A 13,030-nucleotide genomic window follows, 5' to 3' on the forward strand; every position below is an offset into this window, starting at 1 on the left:
TATATTCTTGTATATATGATTGTAATAAAAGAGAAAGAGTAGAAAAATCTTGCTTTTCGCATGAAAATTTCCATACGATGCGCATAAATGCTTTAACCAGCCGTGTGGTTTTTTGGGTTTTTTGTTTTTGTTTTTTATTTGGGGGGGGGGGGGTACTGGAACAAAGTACGTCATTTTGACACTGTCCCAGCTGTTCAACAAATGAAACTTTACATAGAACGTTTACTATATCGGTGCGGTGGTCTAGAGGTTAGAGCGTTCGCCCCGCATGCGGAAGGTCGGGGTTCGAATCCCGGCTGCGACAGACCTTTAGAAGTCGTTAAAATAGGTAGTGACAGTTCCATCGCCAAACGTTCGGCATCAGGTGTGAATGTCACGGGTCCTCGGAGATGACCTTAAAAACGGATGGCCCGTGTCACAGAAGGTGTGGCACACTAAAGAACCCTCACTGCGCAATGGCCGTAAGCGCCGCGCAAAGACCTAAATTTTGCAGCCCTTCACTGGTCTTGGTGACGTCTCCATATGAGTGAAAAATACTCCAGTGAAACGTTAAACAAGATACAATCAATCGGTAAACTTAGTCAGAATCACAATATCATTTATACTATGACATTCAAAGATGTATTTGTATACAATGTACCGAAGATATACAACATATGCGAATATTTCATCTCTCTATTGATTGATTCACAGTTTCTGATCATCTTCGCTATATATATAAGCGGGAGCGGAGTGGACCGAAAACCCTTGGTTAGCGAAGATGAGTTTCTGATACGGAATTGTAACCTACTTTCAGGGAAACCAGCATCTCTGCTGCTCCTTCTTTTACCTTCATCTAGACAATACTGAAGCTTAATGCGCTCTTCTTCAACTTTAGTAAGGTCAGTATCAAGGTCATTCATGCTAACAACTAAGAACAATGGTAGCTAAGAAAGTTAACAAACAATGATAATTATCAAAACATCAAGTACCGCAAACTCCACCACTTTTGGAATGCATGTACCTGTAAATCAACAATTACCAGGGCTCGTACCTTGTTAATTCAAAGGCTTTGGGATGATTTTCATATAACAATTGTCCTTAATTAAGTGATTGGCATGCCCTTCAGAAGGGTCAAAAAGTACTTGGTAGGGATGACAGTCTGTCCAAGGCGCCATCTGCCTAAATCTGGTCCAATGAAAACGAGATGTAATGTTAGTTTCACCCGAGTTTTGTTCCGTTATTATCGCATCATGAAAATAATAGGTGCGCGTGACTAGATCAAAGCAGTAGTAGGTCTTGATATTACGAGCTTAAATGATTTTGTTCTCCCGATATTGTCTTGGATAATTATAGAATAAGACATATAAACTCTGGCAGATTGAATTTTGGTTAAAGAATGTTGTCAACTGACATGATAATCACGAAATTCTTATATCAACTTTGGACGATGAAGATTGTTTTAACAGACCGCCGAACCCGTGAATCGTGACAGATGGAAATTACCGGCCTCTTTAAGAAGTAAAAGTGTGATGAAATGTTTGAAGTGTAAATGATTATGTTAGTTACTAATGATTTATTTACTTATAGTTACATAAAGTGCTTCATTATTTGTTTTAGTGCATACGGTACACAGTTTTGTATATTTATTTGTAAGGATCATATGTATGTACAATGTAAGCACAGGCAAATACACTGAACACGTACATTAAATTTTAGTGCTTTGAAATACATGTAAATGTTAACATTATCATAATTTATTTACTAATGCAAATGGTCAAATCCAATGATAGAATGTGTTTAATTCACTATGCATCAATAAAGTAGGCACATATTGGTTACTTATGTAAAGATAGAAAATATGCGATTCAATTATCCGGACGCTTCATTTATCCGGACGATTTTGTTGGGAACCAAAGTGTCCGGATTAACGAGGTTCCACTGTATAGTGATGTGGTCTAGAGACACTGGACATTAACCCATACAAGCGACATGTAAATGCCCTACCTGCTGGGAACGCCTTTGTTATGAATGACAATGAGCCTGCTAATGACTGAAGCTGCTTTAATGTGATTTTGGATTTGCCTTGAATTTCACGTATTTCCTTCTGCAAAGCTTCCACTTTGTCGTTTGGTGTAAAAATTGACTGATTCACGGAGTCTATACCTAAACCCAAGAACACTGTACGTGTATATGTAGTTGGACCCTCCGTTTTTTCATCCGATAATGGAACACCTAAATCACTGGTAATTTGTAGAAAGGTATCCATTAAAATTGTACAATTGTTTGCATCATGAGCTCCAGGAAATAAGAAATTGTCTTAATAACGAACAATATTTTCCAAATTGAAGCGAGATTCTACTACCCAATGTAAAAAAAAAAAAAAAAAAAAAAAAAAAAAAACTGGAAAATTTCTCAAAGCTATTGCCATATTCCCACATCACGAATGTTTTACATTTGGAGAAAATATGGCTGAACCCGAGTGGTCACGCTGTAAATTTCAATTCAATTCAATTTATTGATTCACCAAACATGTCGGCATACAATCATGTTAAACAATGAGATATATGATAATACAAGTACATACAGTTAATATACATATTTGAATACATATACATACATACCCCACATGTACATGTGACGTATTAAACGGTATGGATGCAATTTAGTATTGTATATATAATATTAGTAATATAATTACAGCACTCTACTTTTCTTGCGCAATTCAAATCATTCAAATAAGAATTCACATAACCTTCTAGCATAAACTACATTGACAGGGTTGCATAGTACTTGACAATGATTTTCCTTTGATATATCATCATCTGAATTATAGATGTTTAAAGGGTGATATTTCTTTCTTATATCTCTATACATAAAACAGTCAAATAAAAAGTTTAACTAATCTTCAACAGTAGTTTTACAAAACTGACAAAAACGGCATTCTTTTGGGATACATGGTTTTGAATATCTACCAGTTCCGGTTTCTATAGGGTGAGCAGATAGTCTTAGTTTTGTTAATCTAGAGCATACTACATTGTACGTTTGCAATTGGGAATTTCAAATTGTTTTGTAATTCATAGTTCTTCCTAATTTTACGGTAGAAGTGTAATTTTCCACGTTTAGAGAATTCAGTGTTTTGAAGTTGCATGTTAACATAATCAATATAGTAATTCTTCAAGTAAGTGTAAAATGTGTTTGCATCAATATCTAATGATGAAAGATTTAGTTTATTTCTTTATTATTTTTTTTATTTGTCCCTGCCAATTTTCCTGTATGACAGTTTCTGTACTATTACACTAATAACAGTCGAATGTCCTTCTTTCAATTTGGCAGAAGGTTAGAATATCTCGAACATTTCCGGCAAACGCGGAAACACCCGAGAAGACGCGATTTAAATAACAACACCTGTATCGTCAAGGCTTTGTCCTACCTACCTTTTCAACCTATAAATAAATACCCCCATGACAACCTTAAAGGAAATCAATATGATATTTCGCAATACCAAATATAGATGTACATCTTGGTAAGCATTACATTTGGCATTATACACCGTGTTGTCAAAATAACACCTCAAATTAATCAAAGGAACAATCTACTTTGAGTGACAGTTGGGGGGAATTATCTCATGATGGAGAAGAAAGGTCTGCCTCCTTCTTCACCCCCGGAGTATTCGGGCCCTGTAGTTTCTGATCTACCCAACATTAATCCAGGAGCTTCGGATGTCATCACCCCAGAGGATGTACAGGAGATTAGTAAGTTGAATATATGATGTATAATTACAGCACTGCTGAATCTTCATTTCAATATGGACTGATTAACTGTACATGTTATTTATAGATTTATTGTGTATGACACATATAGTTATAAATGAAACTCAATCTGCCTGCGTACCCTACGAGGTGATTTGGCATGGATTCAAGATGAAACGCAAACGGGTTCTCAACCGTGAATGTTGCAAAATTAAACGATTCGCATTCTTCCATGTAATATCATACTACAGTTAATTTCAGGTTATACAACAGCTTCGTGATTTTCAATTCTAACCATGTTTATTGTTCCTTTATCGTTATATGACTCTCCATATAACAAAACAGACATATCCATAATATTCCAGAATTTACAGTAAATCTTATAGTGCGTGGCTTTACATCAATACTTTGATTGTTTATGTGTGTCGTTAATTAAGCTACCTTAAGCTTGCTCATTTGCCATGAGAAATATTTTAGAAAAGAACAAAACTAAACTAATAAATCCATGGAGATTACGAATCGACCATGCGGATTACTGGAGATATCTTAGATTATTTTTAGCATGTAAATATATCCAGAAGTTTATTTATATTTTCTGTTCTTAAACAGATTAACCTAGAATATACAAAATATTGATATAAGTTTAAGGAAGCTTTCACATCGACGGCATTATCGTAGATTTACTTTTCTGAGATTTTCAGAAATATTTGCTGAGATAAATTTACATCATGGTAAATTTTTTTAATTATTGTCCAATTTTGATCCAGGGAGGTCCTCATTTAACAACACGATTCTGCATCAAGGACCCTATTTACGCTGGTTACTAAAGAGTTCAAATTTCATGCTTTTATGCCATTAAAGTGATCGACCTGTTGATTAAAGATATCAAATGAAATTTAAAAAAAACTTTACACATTTAGTCAATAGTCGAATTGTTCTTTTCATTATATTAGGTCATGTTAATGTGACGTAATGTATGTTATTTTATTAAGCGAAACTTGTATCATAAAAAACTATTCTGGTTATCAGTTGTTACTGTTTTCTTCGTCTGAGCAATGTCAGGTACTGTATATTGAAGGTGATCAATACAAAGTTTACATATATAAACTTTTGATAATTTTACATCTACGCAAATTTCGCACCCGGGTGCTTTCTGGCGCATGAAAACGGAGGGCAAGAAAGATTTGCACATGAGTGTTTTTACTCCTATTGCAGAAATTTGCGTACAGTCAAACTAAGTGTAAATTATCGTTTTTAAAAATTAGTATATTTATTCATAATGTATTTAAGCTTTGAAATGTAAACATAATTCGGAAAATTACGCACAGTTTGCCTCCCGTGGGGACCCGGATTAAAATAGGTCCTCATCAGTACCCCTTGCGACTAAATGGGGCGGTCCTTCGGATGAGACCGTAAAAACCGAGACCCCGTGTCACAGCAGGTGTGGTATGATAAAGATCCCTTCCTTGTCAAAGGTCGTATAAGCGCCGAGCATAGGCCTAAATGTTGCAGCCCTTCACCAGCAATGGTAACGTCTCCATATGAGTGAAAAATTCTCGAGCAGGATTTTAAACAACCAACACACAGCTAGTTTGCTAGTGAATCTGAATACATCGCAAAATTTACATTTACACACCTTTTAATATACTTTACACCAGTGAATGTTAAAAGGGCTTCAAATGCTTTCATGACATTGCTCATGCATATACATATACCACTGTCATTACGAATACAGGCAATAATATATTAGCTCCTACGTGTGTATTGATATTTGGGGTTTCTATGGGGATTTAGCAGAAGTATATTTCCTTCCAATCTAAATGCCAGTTTTTTGTTTTGTTGATGCTTTTCGATAGGTGTAACATGTCGAGGGAAAATAACGTGCAGTAATCCGATGAAATATAATGAATACATAGATTTTAATGGTTGTAACTTTATTTATATTCAAGTCAATGGGGAGGTTTTCTAAGTTGCTATACTTTGTAACCAATCCCTTTGTATATTTATACTATAAAATATGTTCAAATCAAACCTACTCAAATATAGTTGCTCAAATGTTTTTATCCTTTGGAATATGGTATACATGTATATCTTTTTGTTTATATATGCGGATTTCGCGGAACTATATTTCATTTCATTATCAAGACACACACACACACAAACACACAGACACACGCGAGCACAAACGGCTTTTAGCTTGACTACATGTACATCAAGAAGAAAAAAATTAATACAACACAAATATTCCTATATGAAAGAATAACATTGTTTCCAGAATAATATAAATGAATGATAAATAATAACAATGCTAAGATTATATATATGCCAATCGTAGAATTACAAAATTGTAGAAGTATAAACTGAGGAGACAGTAGGCGGCGTAGGAATACGAATTTTCATATTTGTTTCAGGTAAAAGATCATCTTTTCGACTGAGTTCACCTTCATTCTGAATACTTTCACGTAATACATACCTAGGTATCATAAAATGGGACTATTTCCAGCGCTATTTTCTGTGTGATTCTGACTAGAATATAGTACTTATCTTCAATAGATAATATTCACTGATCGACCATATGGTCTTCCTTAATGGCTGAGTGAGTAACTTTTTTTTTAGTAATATCTTTCTTTTTCAGACCCCCCGCCATCTTACGATGCCATATTTTCGACGAGAATTCCACCTGTTCCTAGGTCACAGACGTCGATTAGATATGATCGAGATGACAGAAATATCTGGGAAATTCTACACGAGTGGTTCGAAATGTCGAGTGAGTTTGATCATTCAGATCTCTTTATTTTCAGTTTTAACTTTTAATTTTTTTTTTTTATAAATTTCCCTTTTTTATTAATTTTCTGACCCGGAATCTAAAGTTTTCAAAAGCTTGACTTTCTGTATGTTTGCTCTTTGCAGTAAAGGTCCATATTTGATTATTACAATAATTTGATATTTACAAATAGTTCTTGCAATAGTCACTAACATTTTAGAGGTGGCTGTAGCACATCATACCAAATGACGGATAACACCTACAGGCTTTATGTACATTCTGTTTCATCTGTTTCATTCTAGTGAAAGTGTTGATGATGTTGAAATAATCAAATAGACTGATACAAAATATCATCTTGCAATGTTTCAATGGTGCACAGTAAAGTTTTCATGTTTCTAATAAATAACGCATCGTAAAACTATCACAATAGTTTAGTTTTCAAACAAAGAATATGATAATTACAACTCCCGAATGGATCGTGGTTGCACAGTACAACTGTACTTATTTACCTAATTACTATATAATTTGTAATTAGACTTTTCTAACTGTTCCTCCAGTTTTGTTTATGATTTTGCATACGGTCAAACTGTTTCCCTTACATAGAGGAAACAGTTTTATGGTTTTAAGCATCTCAGTTATCTTAAAACGCTCAGGTGAGTAGAGCATTGTTTACCAGACGACAAGGAAAACTGATTATTTGTGTGTTTTTGTTATTACTGAATTGGAGAATTACATAAGAAATTAGATTAAAGACTAGACTATTTGACATCATAGACAGTTGCTTCTTCAACAAAACTGGAAAACGGAAATATTCATATCTAGTGATCAGTCATCCCACAAATTACTATGTTAAACACCACTCTGATTCCACGCACAAGTACTCTGAAGTTGAAATAAAAAATATGCTGGAGTTCCTCATTGACATTATCTTCGAGGTCTTTGGTGATCAGGTCTTCCAACAGTCTGTCGGAATTCCCATGGACACGAATAGTGCTCCTTTGTTATGTTACCTGTTTTATATTCTTATGAAGCAGAATTTATTCGAACACTTTAATCATATACTACTACGTGGGTATAAAAAATCTCTTGCTGTGGCCTTCAATTCGACATTTAGATATACATGTATCCACAATTAACAATAGTAACTTTCATTCATGTGTCGATTCGATATATCCCTGTTAACTTGAAATAAAATACACCACGGAGTCGTTGACCTCTTCTTCATACTTAGATATCTTATTGAAAGTAGACATTAACAGCAAACTGACAACTCAACTGTATGACAAACGGGATGACTACAGTTTCTCCATCGTCAAATTTCGATATTTATGTAGCAATATTCCATTATCAACTGCATATGGTGCTTATATTCCTCAGCTGATTCGATACGCAAGACCTGCGCATGATCAGTTTTCAAATCGAGGCAGGCTACTGACAAACAAGTTGATGTTACTTGGGTTTCGTTTAAAATCAGCATTTCGCAAATTCTATGGTTGTTATGGTTTTCTAATGCATTGGGTCATATTGATTGTTAGACTGTTCTAGACACATATATTGTGATTACGGATAACTCCATTAACATGATCAAGGTATAGGGAATGCTTACTCCTCCTAGGCACCTGATCCCACCTCTGGTGTGTCCAGGGGTCCGTGTTTGTCTGATCCCACCTCTGGTGTGTCCAGGGGTCTGTGTTTGTCTTATCCCACCTCTGGTGTGTCCAGGGGTCCGTGTTTGTCTGATCCCACCTCTGGTGTGTCCAGGGGTCCGTATTTGTCTGATCCCACCTCTGGTGTGTCCAGGGGTCCGTGTTTGCCCAATTCTTTATTCTGTGTTCCTTATTTAAGAGTTATGATATTGATCAATGTTCATTATCGTCACCTTTCATGATTACGTTGATAACCAAGATTAAAAATACATTGATTTATTTTCAATTCTACTCATTTCAGTTCTCCAACAAATCATATGGCTAGCTGCACTTGCCTTTTCTATATCGTATATTGTTTACGGTAAGTCAGAATTTATACACGTGCATGTCGAATGTAAATTAATCGGTTGAAAAAAATAAAAAGTATTTTAGAGAAGTTTAGTTATGTCATGAACGAATTGTAATGTCACGTACTTGTTTATGGTGTTGGTATTGTTTGTGAACCCTGAATAATACCCATCCCATCCATTCCAATATAAGTTTACAGATCAAGCTCAAGTGTTGTCACAGTGGACTCATTTTCGTCGACTTTGTGTCGAATATAATTTCCCGGACTTTACTATGCTTTACCTTAAGAATCTATTTTGCTTTAAAAGCAGTCTGGATACATAAACTGCTATTAACTAAAATTATAATTAGTGCTTTCACGAATAGTTGCAAGGCTTTTTTTTTTTATTAGCATTGTCCATTGTACAAATAGAAATTAAGTGCATCATATTATATACTTTTATAGGTAAGATATACAATGGATATATAGTCACTCATACCAACCATTCATACTCCACTCATACATTTCAAAATTAACTGAAATAGTTGCAATGCTTTTAATATAGACTCTAATAGTTTTTAATTTTGCATTTACATTAAAAGGTATTTTGTTTTTAAAAAATCACTTTTGTTCACTTTTTAAAAACATCCACTGAAACGATATTATTCAACATACTGATTTCTGACACAATGTATTTGGCCCATAAGAATTTTTACTTACAAGGGAAAATCAAAGCTAAAAAAACTATAATAGATCTTTCAACCTTTATTACACCTCTGGTATATATAGGGGTCCGTGTTTGTCTGATCCCACCTCTGGTATATATAGGAGTCCGTGTTTGTCTGATCCCACTATAGTGAATGAGACGGTTTTCCTTATCACACTTCATAAATAATTGTCTATTCGTTTCCCGTTTTCATCTTTATTTTCACCACATAGGTTACAAGGGAAAAGATTGACTACAATGAAGAATAAATAAACAAACTTACAAGTATGCTGTGCATTATATCTATTACTGAAATGTTGTACCATAGACTGACCTAGTAATACACTATAAAATACTTAATATAATAACTAGTAATACTGACACTGCTGAATAATTTAAGCAAATAAATATAATATCTGACATGACTATGTGAACGATTGTTTACATCTCATAGACCTACTCGAGATTATGATTAACCTTGTTTACAATAAAAATACGATATGTCAAAACATAATAAGTCAACAATGTATTCATACTATCACTATAAAGATAATTACCGTGATTATTTTCCTATGTATCTGTGAATATAGGGTCAAACACCTTGAATTCACCATAGCAAGCAAAATCCCGTGCAAGAATATTCAGTTCTAAAATTTTACATTCTGACAAAATTGGATATAAAAAGTATGTGAAAAATAATCCGGATAAATTTGGAAAATGCAAATTAAATCTTACACCCACCTCTGGTATATATAGGGGTCCGTGTTTGTCCATCTCTTTATTTTATATTCCTTACAGGAGTTATGAGATTGATCACTGTTCGTTATCTTCACCTTTCATTCATAAGAAAAATAAATGGTTTTGTGAATGTACCATGATTTGGACAATATTTACAAAATATTAACAAAACAATGGTTACATGTATTCAACTATGAAGAGTCGTGTCGTTGGTCATTTTCAGTGCTTTTTATATCCTTATTTATTTGACCTCATATTATAAGTGCATTTTCATTGTGAAGAACATACATGATATCTCTTTACCTTTTACAAATTCTAATCCCTTTGTATATTGTTTTAAAGGCCTAATATACAAGGGAGAGTGTTACAAAAAGAGATTAAATGGCAAAGGCAAAGTGGAGGAAGAGGAGGATATGACGTCATTTATACAGGCAGAGGGTGGAGTCATGTGTGCCACCATCTTATACGCCTTTCTGTGTCGCATATTGGTCCTGTGTGACACTTATCGCAAGAATCGCGTGTCCAGGGGCGACCTCGAGGGAAAGAAAAAATGTGGCGGGCATTTGTTTTTCCTAGGAATGGGGTTGTATATTGCAAATTTCGGTTTGTGTGTTGCAGGTAAGTTCGAGACATTTATCCAGGTAATGAAAAATAAATGATACAATAGAGACAGCTGACGTGCGTTTACTGAAGCGGAATACAATGCACATGTACCTGCTAACAAGCTACTAAAGTATTTCGTATATCATAGAACCTATTCATATTTCTAAATGTTTGTTCACCATTAACAGCATCTGACTTGAAATTTGAATAAATACCAATATTTCTACAGGAGCTACAAAAATCATACCTTTCTACGACGCCACAAACACCTCAAACAATAAGACTAACATTCAACAATGTCATCCAGAGTTCTACAACTTTTATCGTAACACCAAGATAGGAGAGCTGGCGGTGCTGATGCCGTATGCAGCTTACGTCCTCATCAGTTTGTTCCTTGTTGTTCCAATGCAAAGTAAGTTTAATCGTAGTTCAATGTTTTTACATTCATTTCTTATTGAATTTTTGTTCTGACTTAGGATGCTATTTATATCACAGACCTGATGGAGGCTATCTGAAAATTTTTCATATCCATTTTTCTGCCTTTGATATCTTTTCACATTGTAATGATAGTCATCTGCAGTAGTGAACATGAATAAAAGCTGAATGTAAATATAAGAAATGTATTCCAGTTCTAAAAATATATGATTGTATGTGCTGTCACGCTTCAGTAATAGATACGTGTTATATATACATCAGTAAGGAAAAGTGAAGATAACGAACAGTGATCAATCTCATAACTCCTATAAAGGTGAAGATAACGAACAGTCATCAATCTCGTAACTCCTATAAAGGTGAAGATAACGAACAGTCATCAATCTCATAACTCCTATAAAGGTGAAGATAACGAACAGTGATCAATCTCGTAACTCCTATAAAGGTGAAGATAACGAACAGTGATCAATCTCGTAACTCCTATAAAGGTGAAGATAACGAACAGTGATCAATCTCGTAACTCCTATAAAGGTGAAGATAACGAACAGTGATCAATCTCATAACTCCTATAAAGGTGAAGATAACGATCAGTGATCAATCTCATAACTCCTATAAAGGTGAAGATAACGATCAGTGATCAATCTCATAACTCCTATATAAGGAAAGGTGAAGATAACGAACAGTGATCAATCTCATAACTGCTATAAACAATACAAAATAGAGAGTTGGGTAAACACGGACCCCTGGACACATACGAGGTGGGATCAGGTGCCTAGGAGGAGTAAGCATCCCCTATCTTGATCAATCTCATAACATTCCTAACTGTGTTCATGTTAAGTTCATGTTATCCAGCATATGCCTCATCCATTATTTATCTGTATGTTGAATCAGGCTATTTCATTGCAAACACGCATGGTAGTATTCAGCATTTATATATTTAGTAACGTGATGTGTAAAGTTTTGTGAGAGATCGATCACAACCTTTTGTCCTTGAAAGATGGGCATGAATACATAGAAACACAAACACATACTAATTATATTTTTTATATTATACCAGAGACTTGGTTTTTACGACGTAAATGGCGCCAATGGGCCAAGCTTCTTGATGCTGATAAAGACGGCGTCATCAGTGTAGACGACATGAAGAAAACCAACGCCAAGTTAGAAGAGATCCGTAAGCTTCTGGGAGCTAGAAACACAGCAATGAAGGAAGGTGACCAAAAGAAATGGTGGAACGAGCATATTTTCAAAACTGGACCTGGAAAAGATATTTCAGTTGATGATTACATCAGCTACCTCGACGGAACGGTTGGGGCCGTAGCACCTCATGAAAAGGCCGGCAAAGTTAAACCAATGGTGATGGGTCTGTTTAACATTTTCTCTACGGAAAGCTTTCGTAAGAAAAATTTCATTCTGGGGGAGGAAGATTTCGTTAAGTTCTGGGCCATTCTTGCTGACGTGGACGAACGCCATTGCAGAAGGATGCTCATCAGGCACTTTCCCACACCTTTAACGATGGCTTATTTCTTGGAAGACTTCACGGCTTTCCTCTCACATCAGGACTTTTACGATGAATACAGCAACAGAATATTCAATGTTCTGAAATTTCGTCGCTCCTATGGATGTTGCAAAGTGTGACAATGTTATGTTAAGATTGCGTTGTTGCCTGTTCTACTTGTGAATGTATGAATAGCAGTGATACTTTTAAAGCTCCATAATTGTTGCATTCGATATTCATTCAGCAATCATTAGATACCTGAACCAGGATAAGGATGCAACAGACAAGTGAGTGGACTGGAATATGGGAAATATCTATTTGGATTTTCTTAAGACAATTTAGATAAAAATATAAACATTTTGTTGTTCATTCAATATCAATGGCATAAAATTTCGTTGTCTTTTGTGTAAAAATTAAGGTTCTTCAATTGACAGTACGCTATTAAAAGTACAGACAATTCCATACTTTCAAATAGCATAGACCAGGAATTTCTCCAGAAATGTCCATCCAAGCTATGAAAGGTGAAGATAACGAACAGTAATCAATCTCATAACTCCCACAAGCAATACAAAATAGATAGTTGG

The 13,030-nt window shown here is 35.0% G+C and overlaps 1 protein-coding gene across 2 annotated transcripts; it reads left to right on the plus strand.

The window, feature by feature from the left end:
- The first annotated feature begins 3,435 nt into the window (after positions 1–3,435).
- Positions 3,436–12,801, plus strand: LOC125666579 (uncharacterized). 2 transcript variants are annotated; one of them, XM_048899759.2, is made up of 6 exons: positions 3,437–3,734; positions 6,367–6,498; positions 8,443–8,502; positions 10,256–10,531; positions 10,746–10,928; positions 12,006–12,801. In XM_048899759.2, exons 1-6 carry the CDS (start codon positions 3,608–3,610, stop codon positions 12,584–12,586), a joined length of 1,359 nt encoding a protein of 452 aa, XP_048755716.2. In that variant the 5' UTR covers positions 3,437–3,607; the 3' UTR covers positions 12,587–12,801. The 2 variants fall into 2 exon arrangements, with proteins under 2 accessions (XP_048755717.2, XP_048755716.2); XM_048899760.2 differs by lacking the exon at positions 8,443–8,502 and having other exon boundaries at positions 3,436–3,734.
- Positions 12,802–13,030: the final 229 nt, after the last annotated feature.

Source organism: Ostrea edulis, chromosome 10 (assembly GCF_947568905.1).
Source record: "Ostrea edulis chromosome 10, xbOstEdul1.1, whole genome shotgun sequence".
Taxonomy (NCBI): Eukaryota; Metazoa; Mollusca; class Bivalvia; order Ostreida; family Ostreidae; genus Ostrea; species Ostrea edulis.